Source organism: Artemia franciscana, chromosome 12 (assembly GCF_032884065.1).
Source record: "Artemia franciscana chromosome 12, ASM3288406v1, whole genome shotgun sequence".
NCBI lineage: Eukaryota > Metazoa > Arthropoda > Branchiopoda > Anostraca > Artemiidae > Artemia > Artemia franciscana.
The window spans coordinates 40428301-40455939 of NC_088874.1; the positions used below are offsets into that span (position 1 = coordinate 40428301).

General features: G+C 34.6%; 1 protein-coding gene across 1 annotated transcript; it reads left to right on the forward strand.

Annotated features, from left to right (window-relative positions):
• LOC136034126 (NEDD8) lies at window positions 1–27518 on the forward strand. The gene is made up of 3 exons (XM_065715286.1): window positions 1–115; window positions 25301–25413; window positions 27367–27518. Exons 1-3 carry the CDS (start codon window positions 80–82, stop codon window positions 27479–27481), a joined length of 264 nt encoding a protein of 87 aa, XP_065571358.1. The 5' UTR covers window positions 1–79; the 3' UTR covers window positions 27482–27518.
• The last annotated feature ends 121 nt before the right edge of the window (window positions 27519–27639 follow it).

Here is a 27639-nt window from a genome sequence, read left to right on the forward strand (position 1 = left end):
CCTGGATAACGCCCGTGATGTCTCCTTGGAAGAAACTCCATAAGCATTTTGAAAGTAAGCATATTCCCTGAAATTTAAAATGCTTATCAAAGTGAAAACATTAACTGGCAAAGAGGTGAGTATTAAATCTGATTAAAATATCAGTCTAAAATTGATTTTTAGGCCATGGACCTGAAATTTTGGCGTGGGCTAGGTGTATATGATTAAGCAGCCTAATTATGATTAGTGTAAAAAATAGGCTACACTAAAATAAGGAAATCCTTACTTTTTAACTGAAGGATGTTTTTATAACTTGAATAGGCTATCATGTTTCCTTTTATTATTATTCCTAAATAACTTTAAATCATGTGTTCAGCAAGATAAGGTAGTGTTGAAGCTCCTGTAAAAATCTTGGTGGTGTTGTTTCTAGGCTATGATTAGACATCCCAATTCACCCTCCATTCAACATTGTCTCAGTCTTTATTGACTCCTTTCTTGAAGGCTTCTAGGGTGTGAGACTGGACAGCTACAGATAGGTAGCCTAGTTTTAGAGTAGGACAGAACAGGGGATGCAGAGGTAGAGAGTGAAAGCCAACTATATTTTCTCTACAACAACAACTAGACAAAAGAGACTAAGAGGAACTGTTTGCACATTGGTTCAGAGATTAACTGGGTAAAATTCTAGTTAAGTAACTTCTTGCTATCTTGGAAAGGGGTTGGGTTAGGAAAATGAAACTTTCAGGGATGGGTCTACTGCCAAATTGTAAGACTACAAATTATGGTTTTCATTTTTTGTTTTTTAGTCATTCCATTCAAGATGTTTTGGATGTTTTTTAGATAAAATTATAGTTTAGTGACTTTTAGCTATCTTAGAAAGGGGTTAGGTTAGGAAAAAAATGAAACTTTCAGGGATGCGTCTACAGACTAAAGTATGTCTAGGGAAGGTATTTTGAAGTACATACCTCCACTCCTTCTCCCTCTAGAGGGCCCTGACCTTTAAAAATATATGTGTGTTACAAAAGTGAAACCTTGCAAAATAGATCTTCTGCTTGAATGAAGTAGGGTAAACCCACCGGTTGTCGGTCACAGACTAAATCCCGGGCAGAATCTTTGATTGGATTGCAACATGCCCAATACTCGGTCTCTGAGCACCCAATACTCGGTCTCTCAAGTCAGAGACTTGCTATTTCTGAGTCACTTCCGAAAAACCTGTTTAGATATTCTTTGCTGAGATCTATGACTCAGGCTCTTTGTCTGGTTATTAGACATTTTAATGTCTTGAAATTTGTTATTTTAAATTCGATTTTCAGAGAGAAAATAGTGGATCCAGGATTTTCTTTGGGGGAGGGCATAATAGGTTGCTTAGATAAACTTGCAAACAAAAAAATGCCCGCAAAATAAAGGGAACCTCAACAATTATGCGTTGTAGGGTAGAGAAATAGTCTAAAGTATTAAAGAGTTTGGCCTTTATTTTAATGTTTTAAGATGAACAGAGGAGGTGATATGTTGTATAATGCGGAGCTTTGATTAGATGAAAATAGGCAGTAAAGTGGCCATCATTTCTCACAAAAACTTAAATTAATAAATTTTGCGCTTCTCGTGCATTTATTTTCTATTATACAAATTCGATAAAAAACTACTAGGCTGTGTTGTAAAAGCCATCCCTCTTTGCAAAACAAGCAAACCCAAAAAACCAAAACAGACTACCAAAAAAGTAATGATAGGCCTATCAATTTCTTTGCCTTAGTGCCATAGCAAGACAGACTCAAAAACAAATTTTTGACAGTAAAAAGAAGTTATGATTTTAATTTCTCCTCCTTGTTACTACAAAATGAAGATCTTTGCCTTGCAGTTGGCTTTTGTAGTAATACGGACAGATTCCGTTGATAAACCTAAATTTAATTAAATAATTTTTGGCGGTATGCGACATTAGTAAAACTTAACAAAGACTGAAGGACTTTTCAACTGAAAGTAATGAGGAGCATTAAAACTTAAAACGAACAGAAATTATTACGCATATGAGGGGTTCACTTCCTTCTAATACCTCGCTCTTTACGCTAAAGTATTTTTAGTATTTTCAACTATTTATTCTACGGTCTTTGTGATTCAGGGGCCATTCTTAAGGAATTGGGACACAATATAAGCTTTAGTATGAAGAGCGAGGTATTCACGAGGGGGCGAACCCCCTCATATAAGTAGTAAAAACATACGAATATAGAAGTTCGTTACGTAAGTTAATTCCTAAGTTACAAAAACGTTCGTAAATAATTAAAAGTTCTAGTTGCCTTTTTAAGTAGCCGCAAATTGGAGGGTAACTAGGCCTCCTCTGCTCCTTTTTCTCTAAAATTATCTGATCAAAACTATGAGAAAAACATTTAGCCAAAAAAAAAAATATATAGGCAAATTTCGTTTTAATTATTCCAGTGTGGAGAGCCAAAATCAAAACATGATGTAATTCAAAAACGTTCAGAAATTAAATAAATAAAAAACAAGTTTTTTTTAACCAAAAGTAAGGAGCGACATTAAAACTTAAAACGGACAGAAATTACTCTGTATATGAAAGGGGCTGTTCTCTCTTCAACACCCCGCTCTTTACGCTAAAGCTTTTTAATGTTTTAAAAAATGGAGTGGAGAGAAAGCGTCAAACTTTAGCGTAAAGAGCGGGATATTGAAGAGAGAACAGCCCCTTTCATATATGGAGTAATTTCTGTTCGTTTTAAGTTTTAATGTCGCTCTTTACTTTCAGTAAAAAAAAATGTTTTTTTATTTAATATATCTTAAAACCATATAACAAATGTATCTTCACAAATTTAGGAAACATCCAATGCGCTAATTCAGCCACATCAAGGAGTTCTCACCACCTGCCAATGATCTATCTTGAAGATGCAATTAAAGAGATTTAAACGAGAAATAAAACCTAGTAAGAGCTGGCTCGACAACTTATGGTTGATAGTATATCTTCCAACTTAAAAAGAACAGAAAATATTCTGTATATGAAAGGGATTGTCCCTCCCTCATCGCCCTGCTTTTTACGGTAAAACTTCGTATAAGAATTCTAGCAAATTCCCTTGGTGTTAAATTTCTCCTGAAAATTTCACCCCCTAGAAACTTCCCTCTCATTGGAAATTCTCCCCGTGAAAAATTTTACTAGCAGAAAATCTCCCCCACTCATAAAATGTATGTATACTTCCCTATAATAGAATACGTAAGAAACAGACAAAAGGTATGACTTAGACATATTCCCAGGAGGATCGTGGTGTTACGGCAAAACGTCGTGTAAGAATTCTAGCAAATTCCCCTGGTGTAAAATTTTGTCATGAGAAATTTACCCCCTAGTAACTTACCTGCCATGGGAAATTCTCCTTGTAAAAAATTTCACTTGCAGAAAATACTCCCGCATTCAAAAAATGTATGTATACTTCCCTGTAATAGGCTACGTAAGCGACGGGCAAATTTAATAACTTAGACCTATTCCCAGAAGGATCGTGGTATCTCGAAAGGTATAATTGTTCGGCCTTTCAACTATTCTGAACAAAAAAATACTTCTACTACTAACAAATTACCGCAGCACCAAGCCCTCTGAGGCCAACACGGCTAAGCTCAGTCCTCTTCCAATCCAATATATTCAAAACTTCCCTCTTTACACTCTCCCAGAAAATTCCCATTTCATTTAAAGCTTTCTTTATGAAATCCTCCCACCCCAACCGTGGATGACCAGCTTTCTGCTTAGCCCTAGACCGCTGGTCAAAAAGGACAATCGTCGGTAATCTGTCATCCTTCATCCGCAAAGCGTGCCCTAGCCATCTTAACCTTTCTCTCATTAGAGCCATAGAAAGCAGGATGCTATCTCAAAATTTTGATTGGACTATTCAGATAAAAAAAATTCTAGTTGTGGATTCCTTCCAGAATTCTTTTTGCATAGGCTACGAATCCACCTCAAAAATAGCCTACTTATATTTGAAGAAAGATCTGTTTTCACTCAAGTTAATTACCCTATTTATTTATCTGACGGTTCAATGAGAGCTGGGATGTTTTGACATTAAAATGCACTGTTGTAAATCATCTCCCTGTCTAAGTACGAAACAATCAGATAACTAATCGCCTCGCGGGTGATATGCTAATTGAATATTTTAAACCCAACAAGGAACCAAATAATTGCACATGAAATGACAACAGTAGCTTGTTGTCATTTCCTAGGTTAATTGAAATTCATTTGTTTAGCCTGAAACTTTGTAAAATTTTTAATTTCCCAATGGTTTCTTGGGATTTCTGGCAAAAATAGGACGTTTATTAAGAATTAGATACATTTGTGAAGCCTTTTTTGGGGGATTTTACAGCATGCAATTATCCGGTCAAGTCACTGCCCAATTATTAATACGTTTTCTGTCCAACTTTTTACCCTCTTTGAAGTAATTAGCAATTGTACTGTTGTTGTTTTTTTGTAAAGAGAGTTTGCTTTCCACGGCAAAATAGAATTATCCTTGATACTAGGGCGTTTATCCCCCCTTTTCAGGATAAAGTACAGCTTTTATGGATCAATTTTGGAAACTATTATTTTTCATTAAAATCTACGTTTTTGCATTAGGAGAACTACCCCCTGCAACACCCATATCGCACTGTTAACCCTAAAATTTCCCTTTCAGTGGGATATAATAGATTAATCACTGATTCTAAATCGCTATGAACACAACCTGAGCCTAAAACGTACTTTTGAGGCTCCAGTCTTCTTCCCCCCATCCGCTACAATACTACAAATTAAAGTTAATCTGTATTTTCCGATATACGTGCTTTTTGCATTACTAAATAAAAAATTGCTACTTTATATCTGCTGTTTCGAGGTTCCCCCCCCCCCCCCGAAAAAAATTTCTTGCGTACGTGCCTGCTATATATATATATATATATATATATATATATATATATATATATATATATATATATATATATATATATATATATATATATATATATAAATCCTCCCCATATTCCCCATGAATCCCCATATTTCTTCATGAAATCCTCCCACACCAACCGCGGATGACCAGCTTTCTGTTTAGCCCTAGACGGCCAGCCAAAAAGGACTGTATTTGGTAATAATTCATCCTTTTTCCACAAAGCGTGCCCTAGCCATCTTAACCTTTCTCTCATTACAGCCATAGAAAGCAGGATGCTATCTCAAATTTTGGATTGAAACATTCTGATAAAAAAATTCTAGCTGTTAATTCCTTCCATATTTTTTTTTTGCATAGGCTACGATTCCAACTCAAACATAGGCTACTCTTGTAGCATACTTATATTTGAAGAAAGATCTGTTTTCACTTAAGTTGTGATCCTTTTTAAGATCATGAGGGATCCCAACGTGCGACAAATATTTTCGGGAAATCGAATTACAAGCTAGAAAAAAAATTTTCTTAGAAAAACAAGTTAGAAAAACAGTCCCCTCCCTCCAAAAATTTCTCCAACACAAAGACGTTTAAAGTATAAAACGTGTGAGATCCAACGTTTAATGTATAAAAAATTTTATGGTCAGGGGAAGTGGGATACGTGAGAGGATGTTTCTATGGGTGAATTTACCACAGGGAAGAGCATTTTCATGAAGAGTTGCTGGATTTTACAGCATTATTTAAAAAAAAAAAAAAAAACATTTTTGGTTACTTTTTAAGTAACCAAAAAAAAATCGGAGGGAATCTTCCACGCTCATTTTTCTCCCAAAGTCAACGGATAAAAATTTTGAGATAGCCATTTTGTTCCGCATAGTCGAAAACCATAATAACTATGTCTTTGGGGATGACTTACCATATCTACGTCTTTGGGGAGGGGCTGCAAGTTACAAACTTTGACCAATGTTTACATACAGTAATGGTTATTGGGAAGTGTACCGACATTTTCAGGGGAATTTTTTTGGTTTGGGTGTGGGGTTCAGGGGAGGGGGCTATATAGGAGGATCTTTCCTTGGAGGAATATTTCATTGGGGAAGAGAAATTCAATGAAAATGGCGCATTATTTTCTAGCATTACTATTAAAAAAAAACAGCAATGAAAATATAAACATGAAAATTTTTTTTCAATTGAAAGTAAGGAGAAGCATTAAAACTTAAAACGAACAGAGATTATTACGCATATTAGGGGTTCTAAAAATACTTTACCACAAAGAGCGAGGTATTTAGGAGGAGATAAATACTTCGCTCTTTATGCTAAATTATTTTTAGTAATTTCAACTATTTATTCTACGGCCTTTCTGATTCAGGGGTTATTCTTAAAGAATTGGGACAAAACTTAAGATTTAGTGTGAAGAGCGAGGTATTAACGAGGGGACAAATCCCCTCATATATATAATCAAAAATATAAGAATATAAAAGTTTGTTACGTAAGTTAATTTTTAAGTTACGTATATGTTTTACAAATAAAAACGTTCGTTAAAAATTAAAAGTTCTAGTTGCCTTTTTAAGTAACCGAAAAATTGGAGGGCAACTAGGCCTCCTTCCCCACCCCTCATTTCTCAAAATCGTCTGATCAAAACTAAGAGAAAGCCATTTAGCAAAAAAAAAATTAATATGCAAATTATATTTTAATAATTTATGTATGGAGAGCCAAATTCAGACATGCATCAATTCAAAACTTTCAGAAATTAAATAAAAAAAAAATAAGTTTTTTGAAATGAAAGTAAGGAGCGACATTAAAACTTAAAACGAACAGAAATTACTCCGTATATGAAAGGGACTTTTCCTCCTCAACGCCCCGCTCTTTACGCTAAGGTTTCTTACTGTTTTAAAAAGTAGAGTTAAGAGAAAGGGTCAAACTTCAGCGTAAAGAGCGAGGCATTGAGGAGAAAAAGCCCTTTCATATGCGGAGTAATTTCTGTTCGTTTTAAGTTTTAATGTCGCTCCTTACTTACCGTTACAATAAACTTTTTTTTTTTAATTTAATATTCAATGAGATCCCAGTGGTCGATTCTTCTCGGCGAGTTTATTTATATTTGGTTATATTGATGTTAATGATAGTCGAAGATCACCCCTTTTCACAATGTCAAGTCTATTGCGATCTTTTGATAACATTTGAGAAACACGACTAAATGCCGCTTCAACAAGATAAGACGTAGGAAAAGCAATAACGTAGAACTGCGCTTTATCCCAGAGCAAAGGGTACTTTGTAGCAATGTCGGTTGTTTTCCATATATTGTACTTTTCACCTTTGAATTTTGCATGCATTATTTCATCACTTTGTATTTCGTTGAGGGGCTCATGCAGATATGTCTATAAGGAGCAGCATTAAAACCTCGTTATACCTCACTCTTTCCGCTAAAGTAAATTAGTAATTTCAACTATTTATTCTACGGCCTTTGTGTTTCAGAGGTCATTCTTAAGGAATTGGGACACAATCTAAGCTTTAGTGTAAAGAGCGAGGTATCGACGAGTGTTGAACCCCCTCATATACGCAATTAAAACATACGAATATAGAAGTTTGTTACGTAAGTTAATTCGTAAGTTACGTATATTTTTTACCAATGAAAACGTTTGTAAAAAATTAAAAGTTCTAGTTGCTTTTTTGAGTAGTCAAAAACTTGGAGGGCAACTAGGCCTTCTCCTTCGCTTCTTTTTTCTCAAAATCTTCCGATTAATTGCAATTAATTAATATGCAAATTTCGTTTTAATTATTTATGTGCGGAGAGCCAAGATCAAAAAATGCATTAATTCAAAAACGTCCAGAAATTAAATACAAAAAAACAAGTTTTTGTAACGGTAAGTAAGGATCGACATTAAAACTTAAAACGAACAGAAATTACTCCGTATATGAAAGGGACTTTTCCTCCTCAACGCCCCGCTCTTTACGCTAAGGTTTCTTACTGTTTTAAAAAGTAGAGTTAAGAGAAAGGGTCAAACTTCAGCGTAAAGAGCGAGGCATTGAGGAGAAAAAGCCCTTTCATATGCGGAGTAATTTCGGTTCGTTTTAAGTTTTAATGTCGCTCCTTACTTACCGTTACAATAAACTTTTTTTTAATTTAATATTCAATGAGATCCCAGTGGTCGATTCTTCTCGGCGAGTTTATTTATATTTGGTTCTATTGATGTTAATGATAGTCGAAGATCACCCCTTTTCACAATGTCAAGTCTATTGCGATCTTTTGATAACATTTGAGAAACACGACTAAATGCCGCTTCAACAAGATAAGACATAGGAAAAGCAAAGGGTACTTTGTAGCAATGTCGGTTGTTTTCCATATATTGTACTTTTCATCTTTGAATTTTGCATGCATTATTTCATCACTTTGTATTTCATTGAATTCGTTGAATTCAATGAAGGGGGCGCAGGATTTTCTAGTATTATTATAAAAAATCAATGAAAAAATAAATATGAAGAAGTTTTTTCAACTGAAAGTAAGGGATAGCATTAAAACGAACAGAGATTATTACATATATGAGGGGTTCATCTCCTCCTAGATACCTCGCTCTTTACGCTAAAGTATTTTTAGTAATTTCAACTATTTATTTTACGGCCTTTCTGATTCAGGGGTCATTCTTAAAGAGTTGGGACAAAATCTAAGCTTTAGTGTAAAGAGTGAGGTATTAACGAAGGGATAAACCCCCTCATATACGGAATAAAAATATAAGAATATAAAAGTTCATTATGCAAGTTAATTCTTAAGTTACGTATATTTTTTATTAATAAAAATGTTCGATAAAAATTAAAAGTTCTAGTTGCCAAAAAATTGGAGGGTAATTAGGCCTCCTCCCCCACCCCTTATTTCTCAAAATTGTCTGATCAAAACTAAGAGAAAGTCATTTAGCCAAAAAAAGAATTAATATACAAATTTCATTTTCATAATTTATGTGCGGAGAGCCAAAATCAAACATGCATTAATTCAAAAATGTTCAAAAATTAAATATAAAAAACTAGTTTGTTCCTTTCTCAACGCCCCGCTCTTTACGCTAAAGTTTTTTACTGTTTAATAAAGCAGAATTGAGAGAAAGAGTCAAACTTTAGCGTAAAGAGCGGGGCGTTGAGAAGGGAACAGCCCCTGTTATTCACGGACTAATTTCTGCTCGTTTTAACTTTTAATGTGGCTCCTTCCTTTCAGTTACTAAAAAATAGTTTTTTTTTTAATTTAATTAACTTGCAATTCAAATCAAAATATGGCTCATTCTTTTTTATATTTTTTTGGCAGGCCACACGACTCTACACAACTGCTCATTTATTTCATTTAACTGCATAATTACACCATGTGCATCTTTTTCATTGTCCTCTAACGCTTTCAACTTATTTTTTACATGCGATTCCAAGAGCTCTCTTTTAAATGCCTCAATATCTTATCTGTTAAATAATTTCTAATTCGTTTTTCTAAACCTACTTTTCTAAACCCCACATTGTAGAAATTTCTTACTCGTGGGACGCGGTCCTGAAACTGCCCAACCTTCAGCTGAAGCTTAATAGCTCTACGATCAGATCTAACTAAAGCTAATGTTCCCATATTAATTGATTCAGGTACAAATTGCGTTTTAATTAGCGCATAATCTACAACACTAGGAGTTGGTCCCGAAAGGCAAGTAATCATCAGATCATGTTCCCCACAAAGCGCCAGGAGCTTTCTTCGCCATATATTTATTTTTGTTTTTTCATCCTTGTTACTTCGTGGTATTCTACAACAAATTGGGACAAAATCACCTAAATCTGGGATCAACACATCTAAGATCTCAGCCTCCATACCGGTATTCGCATTAAAATCCCCCATCAACACGCACTCCAGATCTCTCGAACTTTCCTGTATTAACGATAATTTTTCTTCAATAATTTCCCTAGTATTTTCTCGACTGTACGAACTATTCCGTGCACGTAAATTAATTGCTTTGGGAGTAAACCCAAAATTAATTGCTTCCCATATTCAAAACAATTACACAGTCAAAGCGTTTTCAGATCTACTATTAATTCTCTCACAACTTTCAATAGCAGGTGCTTTGACCAAACCCGAAATGCCACCCTAATATTTATTATTTCTTGATACATTACGCACAAACTTTATTCGTTATCTTTCCGGTCTTGTCGGTTTAAAACCATAACCTGTCATCGGATCTCAAAATGCAATTTAGAAGTCTATTAAAAGTTTAAAAAAAAACTTGGGTTGGTTTATTTTAACTTTAATACCATTTAAGGCTTGCTGGGGGGAGGGGTTGCAAAAAGAATCCTTAAAAAACAAATGTATTTTTAATACGTCTCTTGTGTTGGAGAAATTTTTTTTGGGGGAGCAGGAAGGTCTAATCCCTTCATCCTCCTTTATGGGTTCAGTATATGAAAGGGGCTGTCTCCTCATCAACGCCCCCACTCCTTACGCTAAAATTTATCTCTTTGTCACAGTTGTACTTTTTAAAACAATAGAAAACTTTAGCATAGAGAGCGGGGCGTTGAGGAGGGGACAGCCCCTTTTATATACGGAGTCATTTCTATCCGTTTTAAGTTTTAATGCCGCTCCTTACTTTCACGGAAACAAACTTTTTTTATTTAATTTCTGAACGCATTTGAATTAATGTAGATTTTGATTTTGGCTCATCGTAACTGAATAATTAAAACGAAATTTGCATATTATTTTTGTATGGCTAAATTGTGTTTTCAAACTTTTGATCGGACAATTTTGATCAATAAGGGGCGGGGGAGGTGGCCTAATTTCCCTCGAATTTTTTGGTTACTTAAAAAGTAACCAAAAATGTTTTTTTTTTTTCAAATAAAGCTGGAAAATCCAGCATCCCCTTTTTGGAAATGCGCTTCCCCGTGATAAATCCACCCCTTAGAAGGATCCTCCCACGTATCCCCCTCCACCCGACCATAAAATGTTTTATACATAAAATGTTGGATTTCACACGTTTTATGCTTTAAACATCTTTTTGTGTTGGATAAACATTTTTTGGAGGGAGAGGGAGGGGACCTAGTCCTGGTTCCTGGGTTCGGTCTTGCTATCATTGATAGCCTATATTTTTATGGCACTTTGTATTAACCAAGTGACATATAGCAATAGCAAATTCTGTCGGTCTGTCGCGGTTTTGCTACTTTAGGCACTTCCAGGTAAGTTAGGACGATGATATTTGGCAGACGTATCAGAGACCAGACCAGATTAAATTAGAAATAGTCGTTTTCCCAATTTGACCATCTGGGGGGGGGGAGTGGGGGCCGGTTAATTCGTAAAAAATAGAAAAAAATGAAGTATTTTTAACTTACGAACGTGTGATGGGATCTTAATGAAATTTGATGTTTGGAAGGATATTGTGTCTCAGAGCTCTTATTTTAAATCCTGACCAGATCCGGTGGAGTTGGAGGGGGGAACCTAAAATCTGGGAACACGCTTAGTGTGGAGGGTTCGGGATGAAACTTGGTGGGAAAAATAAGCAGAACTCCAAGATACGTTATTGACATAACCGGCACAGATCTGCTCTGTTTGGGTGAGTTGGGAGGGAGGGTTAATTCTAAAAAAAATAGAAAAAATGAGGTATTTTTTACTTACGAAGGAGTGATCGGATCTTAATGAAATTTGAAGTTTAGAAGGATATCGTGTCTCAGAGCTCTTATTTTAAATCCCGACTGGATCCGATGACATTGGGGGGAATTGAGAGGGGAACTTAAAATCTTGCAAAACGCTTAGTGTGGAGGGATTGGGGTGAAACTTGGTGGGAAAAATAAGCACAAGTCCTAGAAACATGATTGACATAACCTAAATGGGCCCACTCTCTTTCGGGGAGCTGCGGGGGGGGGGGGAGGCTAGTTCTGAAAAATTAGAAAAATGAATTATTTTTAACTTACGAAGGAGTGATCGGATCTTAATGAAATTTTATATTTGGAAGGATATCATGTCTCAGAGATCTCATTTCACATTCTGACCGGATCCGGGGAAGGGGAAGTTGGGGGGCGGAACCTAAAATCTTTGAAAATGCTTAGAGTGGAGGGATCAGGATGAAACTTGGTGGGAAAAATAAGCACAAGTATTAAATACGGGATTGATATAACTGGGACGGATCTGCTCTCTTTGAGGGAGTTGGGGGGGGAGATTTAATTGTAAAATATTAGAAAAAATGAGGTATTTTTAACTTACGAAAGAGTGATCGTATCTTAATGAAATTTCATATTTAGAAGGACCTTGAAACTCAAATTCTCTTATTTTATATCCCGACCGGATCCAGTGTCATTGGGGGGGGGTGGAAATCTTGGAAAACGATTAAAGCGGAGAGATCAGGATAAAACTTGGTGGAAAGAATATGCACAAGTTATAGATACGAGATTGACATAATTGGTACGGATACGTTCTCTTTGGGGGAGCTGGGGATTATTAATTTGGAAAAATTAGAAAAATTGAGGTATTTTTAACTGGATCTTAGTGAAATTTGATATTTAGAAGGAACTCATGTCCTAGAGCTCTTATTTCAAATCCTGACCAAATCTGTTGATATTAGGGGGAGACCGGAATTCTTGGAAAACGCTTATAAATGTCGTAGATACGTGACTGACGTGACCGGACTGGATCCACTCTCTTTGGGGGAGTTAGGTGGTGGGGTTCAGTGCTTTGGCGAGTTTGGTGCTTCTGGACATGCTAGGACGATGAAAATTGGTAGGCGCGTCAGGGAACAGTACAAATTGATTTGATTTCCTTGATTCCCCGATTCGGCCATATGGAGGCTGAAGGGAGGGGAAAAATTAGAAAAATTGAGGTATTTTTAACGTACGAGTAGGTGATAGGATCTTAATGAATTTTGATATTTAGGACCTCGTGACTCAGAGCTCTTATTTTAAATCCCAACCGGCATTAAGCCTCTGATTTTCCTTTTAAAACAATCTATTGATTCTTAGACTTTTGCTAGAGCTCATGCGATATGAGCTCTTGGCTCTTCCGACCTTGTCACAAGTGCCATATGAGCTCTTAGCTCTTGTTTTCATGTGTATCCCAAAATGACCAGTAAATTCAAGAAAAAATTTCAAGAGAATTCAAGAGATCCAATGAATTAAAATCGAATAGTTGCTGACGTCAAACCATGGCTAATCAAACAGTTCGTGGTAACGAACTGTAGTAAGGAGTGACCCGGGTCAATAGTAGCCGAAACTAAAAAACTGAATTTTTATAACAATAGTTACATCAAAAGAATTGCATTTTAATGCTGATTTTAAATACATAAGTTTTATCAAGTTTAGACTTACCCATCAAAAGTTACGAGTTTGAGAAAATTTAAAAAAATTTTGTTTATCCAAGCAGCCTATTATGCGCCCCCCCCCCCGCCCCCAAAAAAAATTCCGGAATCCACTATTTTTTCTCTAAAAATCCAATTTAAAATAACATATTTCTCAAATTTATCCAAAAATAATTAACCTTTTAAAAATTAATATGTATTGAGACAAAGAGCTGATGCATTGAGCAGTTTGAACGGTTTGTATTAAATAATGTATTAAATATAACCGGTTGTATTAAAATAAAGGCCAAACTCCTTACCACTTTAGACCATTTCCACTACCTAGGCCTATGTATGACGCATAATTGTCAAGATTCCCTTTTAATTGCAGGTATTTCTTTGTTCGCAAGTTTATCAAAGCACCTATTATGTGCCCCATCCCCCCAAAGTAAATCCTGGATCCACTATTTTCGCTCTGAAAATCCAATTTGAAATAACAAATTTCAAAACATTAAAATGTCTAATAACGAGACAAAGGGCCTGAGTCATAGATCTCAGCAAAGAATGTCTAAACGGGTTTTTTGGAAGTGACCGAGAAATAGCAAGGCTCTGACTTAGATACTGTATTATTGCGTAATATCTTTGTCAATAGGAGAAACTATATGACGAGTATTAGCTGAACTGATAGCTTTTGCTAAATTCAAAAATATGTAGCGCTGTATAAGCAAAACTATTCAAATTAATGACCTACTTGTTCAAAAAACAGAGACAATTCTAACAGTAGAAAAATCAAATTTCTAGGTGGTATAATAAAGTAGTTATAGTAGATTGAATGTCAAAAACTGTGAAGAGTGAACAAAGTGACCGAGTACCGGTCGTCTTACCCTACAACAAGATTTTCAGCTTCACAAAATTTTACAATTTTCAGCTTCAAAACTTTGCTCAATCCTAATTTATAAGGTTTTAAAGATATGCAAATACATTTCCTAAATTTTGAAAAAAACATCAGTATGACTCAGAATTCTACTCTAATACAGGAATTGTATTTTCAGAACTAATGGCAGAGAAAAAGCAACTGATAACTGAAAATTAAGGTAAAATGTTGTTTTGTCAAAATTTCAATAGGTATAGACCTGTCATGTAGGCAAATTTCAGTACCCTCTAGAGGGAGAAGGAGTAGAGGTGGGTACTCTAAAATACCTTTTTGGGATATACTTTAGCCTGTAGACCCATCCTCAAAAGTTTCATTTTTTTTAACCTAACCCCTTTCTGAGATAGCAAGAAGTCACTTAACTAGAATTTTACCCTTTTTTATCATCTTCTTTCATTAGATCAGGTATCTCCTGTCTAGACATGTTAGCTACAGAGATATAACACCAAAATATTTTTGGGTTTTGTTTAGAGTTGGCTTCAAATACCTCTTCATGGTCCCTCACAATCTTCCAAGTCAAATTTCTTAGTCTGTTTCTATATTTCTTGAACCTGTCATGGTGGTTATCACATTTAAATTTTACATGCTTACACATTCTTTTCTTTTTCTCTCATTGCTATTTTTACTTCTTTTGGCAGGTATGGAAATGTTTTGGGTGGTAAAGACCAATTTACTGAGGGTTTAAACTCATTTCTGTCTCTCAGGCACTTGCCAGATTTGCCTATCCCCTCACTATCAAGTACATCCTCCCATTTAACTTTACATAGGTCTGACCTTATCTGCTCATAATCAGTGAAAGATCTCGTTATCTTATTGCTCATCTTGTTTACTTGTATCTCAGTCAAGATACAGACATGGTCACTATTTCCAAGAGCAGTATGATAAGATATTTATGAGGATATACAGGAGGTTGATAATCCTTCAACCCAATCAACATTATACATGTTGAAATCTCTAAATAGAAAAATAATTGAATGATCATGTGAAGTAACTTTGGACTATAGGTAAGACATGGATAGGTGTGAAATAAATTGACCAGATGCAGGCAGATTTTGTTAAATTAAACCTAACATAAGTAATTCTGTTGCAATTACCAACTTTTTGAAACATTTTGGTGAGACCTAATAGTTATGACTGGTATGACATGGATAGGTGTGAAATAAATTGACCAGATGCAGACAGATTTTGTTAAATTAAACCTAACATCAGTAATTCTGTTGCAATTACCAACTTTTTGAAACATTCTGGTGAAACTTAATAGTTATGACTGTCCAGAAAGAATCAGGCCAAGTCAAACACAGTAGCAATTTTTAAATTACTAATTTTATATCCTTTTTTTCAAACAGTTTGTGGTAACAAACTGTAGTAAGGAGCGACCCGGCTCAGTAGTATTTTGAAAAAAATGTATTTGGAAAATACAATAATATTTTGAAAATTCTAAAAAATTGAATTTTGATATCAATAGCTACATCAAAAGAATTGCATTTTAATGCTGATTTAAAATATATAAATTTCATCAAGTTTAGTCTTACCCATCAAAAGTTATGAGCCTGAGAAAATTTGCCTTATTTAGGAAAACAGGGGGAAACACCCCCTAAAAGTCGTAGGATCTTAACGAAAATGACACCATCAGATTCAGCGTATCAGAGAACCCTACTGTAGAAGTTTCAAGCTCCTATCTACAAAAATGTGGAATTTTGTATTTTTTGCCAGAAGACAAATCATGGGTGTGTGTTTATTTGTTTGTTTTTTTTTTCTTTTCCCCAGGGGTCATTGTATCGACCAAGTGGTCCTAGAATGTCGCAAAGAGGGCTCATTCTAACGGAAATGAAAAGTTCTAGTGCCCTTTTTAAGTGACCAAAAAAATTGGAGGGCATCTAGGCCCCCTCCCACGCTCATTTTTTTCCCAAAGTCAACGGATCAGAATTTTGAGATAGCCATTTTGTTCAGCATAGTCGAAAACCATAATAACTATGTCTTTGGGGGTGACCTACTCCCCCACAATCCCTGGGGGAGGGGCTGCAAGTTACAAACTTTGACCAGTGTTTACATATAGTAATGATTATTGGGAAGTGTACAGACGTTTTCAGGGGGATTTTATTTTGTTTGGGGGCGGGGCTGAGGAGAGGGGGCTATCCTGGAGGATCTTTCCTTCAAGGAATCTGTCATGGGGGAAGAAAAACTTAATGACAAGGGCGCAGGATTCTCTAGCATTACTATAAGAAAACAATGAAAAATTAACATGAAAACGTTTTTTCAAATGAAAGAAAGAAGTAGCATTGAAACTTAAAACGAACAGAGATTATTACGCATATGAGGGGTTCTAAAAATACTTTAGTATAAAGAGCGAGGTATTTAGGAGGAGATAAATACCTTGCTCTTTATGCTGAAGTATTTTTAGTAATTTCAACTATTTATTCTATGGTCTTTCTGATTCAGGGGTCATTCTTAAAGAATTGGGACAAAACTTACGATTTTGTGTAAAGAGCGAGGTATTAACGAGGGTACAAACCCCCTTGTATACATAATAAAAATATAAGGTTATGAAAGTTTGTTACGTAAGTTAATTCTTAAGTTACTTATATTTTTTACTAATAAAAACGTTTGTTAAAAATTAAAAGTCCTAGTTGCCTTTTTAAGTAACCGAAAAATTGGAGGGCAACTAGGCCTCCTTCTCCTCCCCTTATTTCTCAAAATCGTCTGATCAAAACTAAGAGAAAGCCATTTAGCCAAAAAAAGAAATAATATACAAATCTCATTTTAATAATTTATGTGTGGAGAGCCAAAACCAAACATGGATTAATTCAAAAACGTTCAGAAATTAAATAAAAAAAAACTAATTTTTTTAGCTAAAAGTAAGGAGCAACATTAAAACTTAAAACGAACAGAAATTACTCCGTATATGAAATGAGTTGTCCCCTCTGCAATCCCTCGCTCTTTACACTAAAGTTTGACTCTGCCACAATTCTACTTTTTAAAACAATTAAAAGCTTTAGCGTAAAGAGCGAGGGATTGCAGAGGGGACAACTCATTTCATATACAGAGTAATTTCTGTTCGTTTTAAGTTTTAATGTTGCTCCTTACTTTCAGCTAAAAAAATTAGTTTTTTTTATTTAATATTGTTAAAGAGTTAATATTGAAGATTCCACCATTAATATAGGAACAATGTGAACACACTACTTGATTCCTTTTTTATTCTCTTTCCAAATATACTAATGAATTCACTTGTAAATGAACCCCTCCACTTCTAATAGTCTCATATATAGCCCAAATAATATATTTCTTTATTATATTGGTGTGTTGTAAGTTATGGCTCATGTGTTAAACCAATTATGTTCTCAGTCTGTAATTTACCTTCTTGTGCAATTGAGTTGAGTAAATAATTTACAAAATTATTTTTTGTTTGATTTTAAAAGTGTATAATGATGGACTGATTAGTAAAACATGCTGTGAATTATGAAGTAAGAATTTCTTTATTTTAGTTTTTTTTATTAATTTTTTATTCTTCCTTAGATTATATGCATGAGCATTGGGAGATGAGGGGCATTATAAGTGAATTGATTATTTGATATGGAAAGACCATAAAACAAGAAATTGAGTAGCATATTTACCTTGTCAATATGTCAGCTATGGGTCTCATATATATTTATCAGTTAGTTACAGGCTAGTTACAAAAATGATGAAGTTCTGACTTTACAAGATGTACCAAGCAAGACTGTATCCCAGGGGGGGCCTCAACATACTCCCCAATGTTTGTCAAACTTGTAAAAGCATAACAAAAATTCATATAAGCAAATCTTGGATAAACTTTTTTAATTTTGTTGTACCCCCCCCCCAGCCCCCAAACAAAATTCAGCATATAGCCCTGGTAGCAAGTTTCAATTGATTACATTTTAATATTTCTTACCTTTTTGTAGAAATTTTTAGGTCATTTTTGGTAATTTCATTTTATACAAAATACAAGACAAATATCACATTTGACATATCTACAAAATTATTTGTGGTCTAATCATAACACCATTTTTGAAATGTTCCAGAAGATATAGACTATTAAAAATTTATAACAGAGCATCATTTAAAAAAAAAAATCTGACAGCTATGTTTTGTATAAAGTCAAATGAAATTATATTATCAAAAAATAATCTAGAAATATGCATGAAAATCAAAAAGGATGTTAATGTGTTTAATGAAGACTTGTTGCATATTATAAAGTACGAGTTCCATCAGTTTAAATTCTTATTTTGTATATAATCTATGGATATATCTAGGACCATTTGAAGGGGATAGGGTGTATAGTCACAGAGGAAGGAATAAAATTAACAATCTAAAATTGTTGTTCAGTCAACTCCCAATTATATATGGTTTGATTATCCACAATGTGTATGAACCACAGCAATGTAAATAAAAAAAAGTTATTAATACTAAAATTGCAAAAAAATACAGTACAAAGAAAACATATTTGTTTTACTTTTAAAGGAATAATAGTTTTAAAATCATGTTAAGGCACTTTGCTTATAATAAAACTGTATGTCCTACTTACTACATATTTCACAAAAAAATACATCTTGGCTGTGAATGTACCTTGGGATTATTTGTCTGTCAGAGCAGAGAAGATTCTTGTGTTGTTCTGACAGCAGCAGGTGTAGTTTTATCAATGGTCCTCTCTGCAAAATTCCCACTCATTTTTCCTTCTTCCTTCCTTCCTTCATTAGGGAATCTCATCAACATTTCGAGGTACCTATTTTTGTACTTTGTACTCTGTTTTATTCTCATTTTTCTTATCTTATCAGTCATGCAAAAGCAGTTGTTTGAGGTGGCTTCTAGTTTCTCCTTGTGCTTTGTTATTATGTGCAATCACAAAAGAATATCTGCTAAATAGAAAAGAGTCATTTTACCTAGGCTTATTCAAGGAAGTTAAAAATTGTAAAAAAAAAAGATTGACAGTGACATCTCAAATAAACAGTTGTATCTTGAATATGGGATCAGTAGAACAACTGTACAGGATATTGATAAACCAAAGGACAAACTAATTTCATTTGCATCATCATCAGACAGTTCATCTGCAATGAGAAAATAGAAGACAATGATAGGCTCAACATTTGAAGTTTAGGATGCAGCATTACTGGAATGGGTATATCAGATTCAAAGTGATAATACGCCCATATCAGAACCATTTTGTAAAGGCATAATAATATCAGAACCTAATAGAAATACTATATCACCTAGTTTCTTGTTTTCTACCATTGGGATATTAGTTTCTGAAACTCCTAGTAAGCTTGAAGCTTCTTAATTTGTCTTCTAACTCCTAGTAAGTCCTAGTAAGTAACTCCTAGTAAGCTTGAAGCTTCTTAATTTGTCTTCTAACTTCTAGTAAGTAACTCCTAGTAAGTCCTAGTAAGTAACTCCTAGTAAGCTTGAAGCTTCTTAATTTGTCTTCTAACTCCTAGTAAGTCCTAGTAAGTAACTCCTAGTAAGCTTGAAGCTTCTTAATTTGTCTTCTAACTCCTAGTAAGTCCTAGTAAGTAACTCCTAGTAAGCTTGAAGCTTCTTAATTTGTCTTCTAACTTCTAGTAAGTAACTCCTAGTAAGTCCTAGTAAGTAACTCCTAGTAAGCTTGAAGCTTCTTAATTTGTCTTCTAACTCCTAGTAAGTCCTAGTAAGTAACTCCTAGTAAGCTTGAAGCTTCTTAATTTGTCTTGTAACTCCTAGTAAGTCCTAGTAAGCTTGAAGCTTCTTAATTTGTCTTCTAACTCCTAGTAAGTAACTCCTAGTAAGTCCTAGTAAGTAACTCCTAGTAAGCTTGAAGCTTCTTAATTTGTCTTCTAACTCCTAGTAAGTCCTAGTAAGTAACTCCTAGTAAGTCTGAAGCTTCTTAATTTGTCAGTCAAAATGCTGCTACAATAGTTGTTTTTAACTATGTAACTTTTCAATTTGGAAATTTCATATTCTTTTAATCATTGAAATGATTATGGCCTCAGAAAAAGTAATGGTCTCAGAGACAGTGGAGGATAGGGACTAACACATCTTTTCAAGTCTGCACAAAGCACTTAAGCTGGCTTAGAACTGGACAGCAAGAACTCCCTGAGACCTCCAGTTCAATGGAAGCTTTGTAAAACACTGGGCCCATCTTGGTCACAACATGGTATCTCACATCTGGTAATGCTCTTGTATCTCCAAGAGGCAAAATACTAAACAGACAATCTCAAGTTTATTACCCCCAACTCATCATATATTCATGCCTACAAATATTATTCTACTACAGAGAGGCAACCCATAATAGATAACTTTGCTAGGAAGAGGTTTTTCAGCTTAAAAATGCCCACCAAAACGCTAAAAAAAGCCCAAACCCAAAAGGATTATCCATTCATCAGAATACAGTGCAAATGTTGTGTCGTTTACTAGACTATAATTTCCTTGAGGGATGCCACTCCTTAAAGTTACCCTGCATTGCTATTAGCAGTCACAGTTTTGGTTAAGAACACTCATGAAGGGTCCACCCTGATGCCACTCTGAGGCTACACAAGCAGGATTTCTCTGTTTGGGAAGGGATGGAGAAAGGAGTTTATGACAGAGCAGAGACCCAAAACCATCTTACACTACTGGCACAGCTCCAACGTTTTAGACCCAGCCTATCCTCGTCAGAGTTTTCAGTCAGGGATATCCTTATTAAATTTATTTTTTGATGATGGTAATTTATAGTCGTTTAACACTTGAAAAAACTATTTACTTTCTTTCTCCTCATCTTTGATTTCATGTAGCTCTTTATTGTTCTTTGAAAAACCTCTTTTGTGAGAAAGTTTTTTTAATTAATCAAACAGTTTATGGTAACAAACTGTAGTAAGGAGCGACTTGGCTCAATAGTAACCGAAACTCAAAAAAAATGGAATTTTGATACCAATAGTTACATAAAAAAAATCACATTTTAATGCTGATTTCAAATATATTTAAAATCAGCATTTTAAGTCTGAGAGTCTGAGAAAATTTGCCTCATTTTAGAAAATAGGGGGAAACACCCCCTAAAGGTCATACAATCTTAACAAAAATCACACCATCAGATTCAGCATATCAGAGAAACTTATTGTAGAAGTTTCAATCTACAAAAAAGTGGAATTTCGCTTTTTTTGCCAGAAGACAGGTCATGGATGTGAGTTTTATTTGTTTTATGTTTGTTTTTTTTCCCAGGGGTGATTGTATCGACTCAGTGGTCCTAGAATGTCGCGAGATGGCTCATTCTAACGGAAATTAAAAGTTCTAGTGCCCTTTATAAGTGACCAAAAAATTGGAGGGCACCTAGGCCCCCTCCCACGCTCATTTTTTCCCCGAAGTCACCAGATCAAAATTCTGAGATAGCCATTTTATTCACCATAGTTGAATAACCTAATAACTATGTTTTGGGGACAACTTACTCCCCTGAGTCCCTGTGGGAGGGTCTGCAAGTTACAAACTTTGACCAGTATTTACATATAATAATGGTTACTGGGAAGTGTACAGACATTTTCAGGGTGATTTTTTTGGTTTAGGGGGTTTACGTGGGGGGATATTTCCATGCAGGAACTTCTCGTGGGGGAAGAGAATTTCAATGAAGCAGGGTTTCCCAGAATTATTTGAAAAAATAATGAAAAAACAAATATGAAAAGTTTTTTCTACTGAAAGTAAGGAGCAGCATTAAAACTTAAAACGACAAAAATTAATTACGCATACGAGAGGTATACCTCCTCGTAATACTTCACTCTTTACGCTAAAGTATTTTTAGTAATTTCAACTATTTATTCTATGGCCTTTGTGATTCAGAGGTCATTCTTAAGGAATTAAGACAAAATTTAAGCTTTAGTATAAAGAGCGAGGTATCGACAAGGGATGAACCCCTTCATATACACAATAAAAACATATGAATATAGAAGATTGTTACGCAAGTTAATTTGTAAGTTATGTACATTTTTTACGAATGAAAACGGTTGTAAAAAAAATTAAAAGTTCTAGTTACCTTTTTATGTAATCAAAAAATTGGAGGGCAACTAGGCCTCCTCCCTCGCTCCTTTTTTCTCAAAATCTTGACATGCAAATTTCGTTTTAATTATTTATGTGCAGAGAGCCAAGATCAAAACATGCATTAATTCAAAAACGTCCAGAAATCGCTCATATATAAAAGGGGCTTTTCCTCTGCAGCCTCTCGCTCTTTACACTAAAGTTTTTTATTGTTTTAAAAAGTAGAGTTGTGAGAAAGAGTCAAACTTTAGCGTAAAGAGCAAGAGGTTGCGGAGGAAAATCCCCTTTCATATACGGAGTAATTTCTGTTTGTTTTTAGTTTTAATGTTGCTCCTTATTTTCATTAAAAAATACTTGTTTTTTTATTTAATCACAGATAAAGATTGTTTCCAAACTGCAGAAAAACCTGTTCAACTAAAGATTAACGATGTATGACTAGATTTAATTAATGGAGAAGTATATTATTATAGCTATGTATAGAGCCAGCAGGGGGGGGGGTGCATTGTCAAGGTAATGAAAGTTATATTAAAAAGGAACATAAACTTAGGGATCCATTGGTACTGGGCTAGCCTACTTTTATTTTATTAGGATGTTGGCTTCAGAAGATTAATACTTCTAGGTTGTTACCAATTTTATGAAAACTTTTTCACTGGAGAATGTTCTCTCAAGCATGGTATACCATAGGCCTACCAGGTCTACCTTATTTACCTTAATGTGGGTAAGAGTCTAGGAGTACTACTCTTCTGATGGAGACATCTGAACAAATAAAAGTAGAACCATTATACTCCTTATTTTATGGTACTTTTCAATATAATAGTCATTATCCTGACAATGCATCCTCTCCCTGATGGTCCTATATATAGCCTTAATAATAAATTTCTCAATTAATTCAATCCAGTCAAACAGCATAAGTCCTATGTCAAAACTGGTTTAATGCAGCCTGAAATCTATCTTTATTGTAAGTATTATGTTCACCAAATTTTATTTGAAATGATTTTAAGGACTGGATAACAATGAAAGAAAACAGGATAATCTGATCAAAAGATATGTGGTGTATATCATAAAGTAAAAGTTTCATTGTTCTAGAGGTTTTTTTGTATATCCTAGGGCTAACCTGAGGACTATCAGTGGGTTGGGCTGGGGAGGGGTTTGTATTGTCAGAAAAGCAACCTTGATATTTGGAAAGAGAATAAAACAAGGGCTTATATATTATATTGCAAACACTCAAGAAGTGAAGTTAGGTCAATCCCAAAAAACACCAAAAGCTGATGGAAATATAATATTTTAGAAACAAATTCGGTGTGTATATTTACGTATTAGGGGGGAGTATAGCGGGTGTGTATGCAAAATGTGTTAGCTACAATTGTTCTGCCTATTATGAAGTAAGAATTGTTTCCTAACTACACACTGTCTAAATACCCCCCCTCCCCCAGTGTGAAAATGTCTAGCCAAAATTGTATAATTCAAATGTATCCGTTTACCCACTACATATTTTCCACTGAGCATAAGCTAAGTGTAGCTAATTACAGACAGATGAAACCGGTTTTTTCTCGAGTTTTATACATCGTAAACTTGAGTGTTTACGGTATAATACATAAGTACCAAGGTATTTAATAGTATAAATTTAATTTTATTCAGATTTTTTCTTCAGAAGAGTATTGCTTCTAGACTGTTGCCTTAATTTGTAATTTACTAGCAAAATTGAGGGTGACATCCTAGATTAGTGGTCCTATACAAGGAAATATCTTAATAAAATAATATAAATAGGTCTACCATTATATTCCTTGTTTCATACTCTTTTTGCATATGATTTTTTTTTCATTGTATGTATCATCTTATGATGCATCATGTCTCCTTTATTAAAACAAGTTTGTTATATGCTTCAACTATGGAAACCATTCTGCCTTGAAAAAATTTCAAAACAAAAAGAGTAGTACAATTGAATATTTGTCATTTCACGCTCTTTCCAGATATTACGGTTGTTCTTTCTGACAATGCACCGTCATCTCCTCTGATGGCTGTAGATATGAGAGCCGGCACCCCCCGCGGAAAGTTCTCCCAGGAAATCCCCCACACGCATAATTGTGCAGCCACAGAGAAAGTACAAAAATAGGTACCTCAAAATGTTGATGAGATTCCCTAAGGGGTAACAAAAGGGCCAAATATCAAAAACAGTTTCGGGAAAGGGGTTGGCTGGTCTTCTATCACTTTGGACTTATAAAAAAAGGACTAGAAGCCTCAATCTTCAATCAAACGAGCGTCCTCCGAAGTTTTTATGACCATGAGGTTAGGGATGAGGAAGGGTCAGCCTCCTCCCATACGGACTAAATTCTGCTCATTTTGGAATTTAATGTTACTGTTTACTTTCATAAGAACAGCGTCGACCAGAAATATTTTGAAAATTCTGGAGGGATTATATAACAATTTCTACATCCACCATTCCCCCTTTGCCCTTTCCTTAACTAATTATGTATTTAACTGAAGGTTCAATGAGAGTTAGGATGTATTAGCATTAAAATGTACCCTTTGGGGCATTTGTCCCCATTCCTAACAACAAAACAATTAGAGATCTGTACTCTAGATGTTTTAAAACTCATCTACATATGTTTGGAATTGTTTGTTTTTGACCAAAGAAAAATCCTGGATGTGTGATTACTTTCCGGGTATCAAAAAGGGTCAGAAATCAAAACGGTTCTAGGACAGACTGGCTGGTCTCCAGTCGGCTTAGATTTAAAAAAAAGGTCTTGAAATTTTAATTTCTGGTCGAATGAGCATCCTGTGAGGTTTCTACGACCATGAGGGACAGGTTGGGGATGGGAAAGGCCTAGCCGCTTCCTATTCAGAATAAATTCTACCCATTTTTAGGTTTAATGTTACTCTCTACTTTCATAATAACAATATAGACCAGAAATATTGCCAGAAATCAATAAGGGTTATGTATCAATTTCTTCCGGGGGGTTTTGCTTTCCAATCACTCGTCAACTTTCTCTTAGCACACATTGAAAGTTTCAACCTAATACCGTTAGCCGTCGCTTAGATATTGCTGATATTCCTTTTTCAGAACCAACAAGGACAAAGTATGTTTGACTGTGTTCGGCATCACTCTCAACATTTCCTTAAAGATGAAGGTTGATTATGGAAGCATAGTCATTTGGAAATCATCAGCCCAAGTGATTTTTTATACTCACATAGGCGAACTAATTATTGTGCTCTCCCTTCATATGTCAAAGTATATAAGTGAGGACGGTTCTAATTTAAGTTACATCTTTTAGATTGAGATTGATATCGAACCCACTGATAAAGTGGAAAGAATCAAGGAAAGGGTGGAAGAAAAAGAGGGGATTCCTCCCCAACAACAGCGTCTAATATTTTCGGGAAAGCAAATGTAAGTATAATAATATATTGTATATCTGCTACAACAAGCTCTATAGTACATTTATGATTTTAGTAGTCATAGTGAACAACATGTCTGCCCCAATTACTTCTTAAATTAGGGTGTACCAATATTTGAAACCAATTTTCAGTTGGGACTATTATTGGAAATACTTTGTGACTCTTTTCCAAGATCTGCAAGAGTTATCTAATGTTTTGGAAAGCAAAGGTAAATATAATATATTGCATATGTGTATTTTGTATCTGTGCTATAATAATAAGGTTGATAGTGCATTTCTAGTTTTAGTAGTTTAGTTATATAAATTAACACAAATTCCCTATTGGGAATTTACAAAATTTACAAAATTCCCTATTGGGAATTTACAAAATTTACAAAATTCCCTATTGGAATCATCTTTGATAATTTTACTCCCTAAACTTACTGCTGCTACAACGTCTATCTCTATTCCAAACAACCAACATCTACATAGCCTATCATAACTCTAAACGGTTATGTGATTTACGTGAAAACATGATGCCCTAAACAGACGAACTAAAGTAAAAGTGGTTAAAATTGCAGGGTTTTTTTCTCATGTAGTCCTACACCGGAAAATTATTCCGGTGTAGAAAATTAATCCGGTGAAAATTATTCCCCACTTCTAAGTTCACACTGACAAATTTTGAAATTTATTAGGAAGTTGAATTTACTTTTTTCTGTTAGAAGAAGAGATTAATGTGTCTAATTAGGAAAGCAAGGACGTTACAATGATCTGTAATATTCAGGGGCCTTGGTAAGTTTAGGTTTAAGGTTAGAATTAGAAACAACAATCCCTATTTTGGTAAAAAAAAAAACGGAGTAAACTTTGCCTACAGTTATTGTTCGACACAACTGCAAAGAATAATGAATTCAGTGTGTATCTGTAAAAAATATATCTTAATCACCTGTGAAAATTGCAATATCTGAATTAGTCATGCTTATTAATCTGAATACTTTAAGGATTAAACCAAGCCCACATTCTTTGTCCATTGGGTTTTATAGGCTTTGAGGGGAGCGGGGCATCCCCTTCCAAGAACAAATTGCCTGTTCGTTAAAAAAAAGAGTGATAAAAAATGAAAGATGCAGAAGCCAAAATATTTTAGCGCAAAAATGTACTTGCCTTGCAGCAACAAAGCGCTACGCGGGAAAAATATTTGGCATTTGTGTATTATTCAGAACACACTCAATAAGTGAAGTTAGGTTCTTTCATGAAACAAACTACAATGCAGGTACACTTTAATGAAATATTTTATATATAAAGGTGGTTAGGTTAGGTTAAGTTAGGTATTTAATATAATGCACCCCACCCCCCCTTAATGTGCAAATATATAGCCCAAACTTTTGATGAAACTAATGAAATAAAACAAAATATGATGAAATATAATACTTTATTAGGAATATTGTAAAATTACAACTTAGAATTATGTACCCAGAACGCAGAAATGTTGTTAAGAATTGCGTTAAAAGGAGGTTTCTTTGTAAGAGTATAAAGTCATGTTGTGTCCATTGACGCACTGTTTTGTTGTGGGCAACAACCCCTTATCCTGGAAAAATATAATTGCCTCTTTTTCAGTCTTTGGTGACAAATCCCAAATTTTCATTTCAAAATCCATGTTCAGACACTGCCTTCTATCACTATGCGTAGCAGACTAAAGTGAGTTTTGTCTTTGTGGCTGTGAAACCGGATTCTCTCAGAAAATTCTTGAGTATGTTCTGAATAATCAATTGAATAATGAACAAGTACCAAATATTTAATTAAAATGTACCTCCATTGTAGTTTGTTTCACGAAAGAACCTAACTTCACTTATTGAGTCTGTTCTGAATGATACACAAGTACCAAATATTTTCTCCCCCTCCCCTATTAGTATAAGCCGCTTGTGCCTATTTTAAAACGTATATGATGAAAATTATAGCTCCTTTTATTTCAGGAATGACGATAAGACGGTTGCGGAGTATAAGGTCACAGGAGGATCTGTTCTTCATCTAGTTTTAGCTTTAAGAGGAGGAAATATTGATTTCATCTATTTCAAAGAGCTACTGTGATTTAAAAGTCTTTAATATAATACATTCTTTTATAATACTTTACTGTTTTACAGCCTATTGTCAATGATAGTAAATAGGTTGTTTGTAAAAGTTTACTTTCTAGGAGAAGGGAATACTCATTTCAGAGCTTATTTTTTGGTCATAAATATTACTGATCC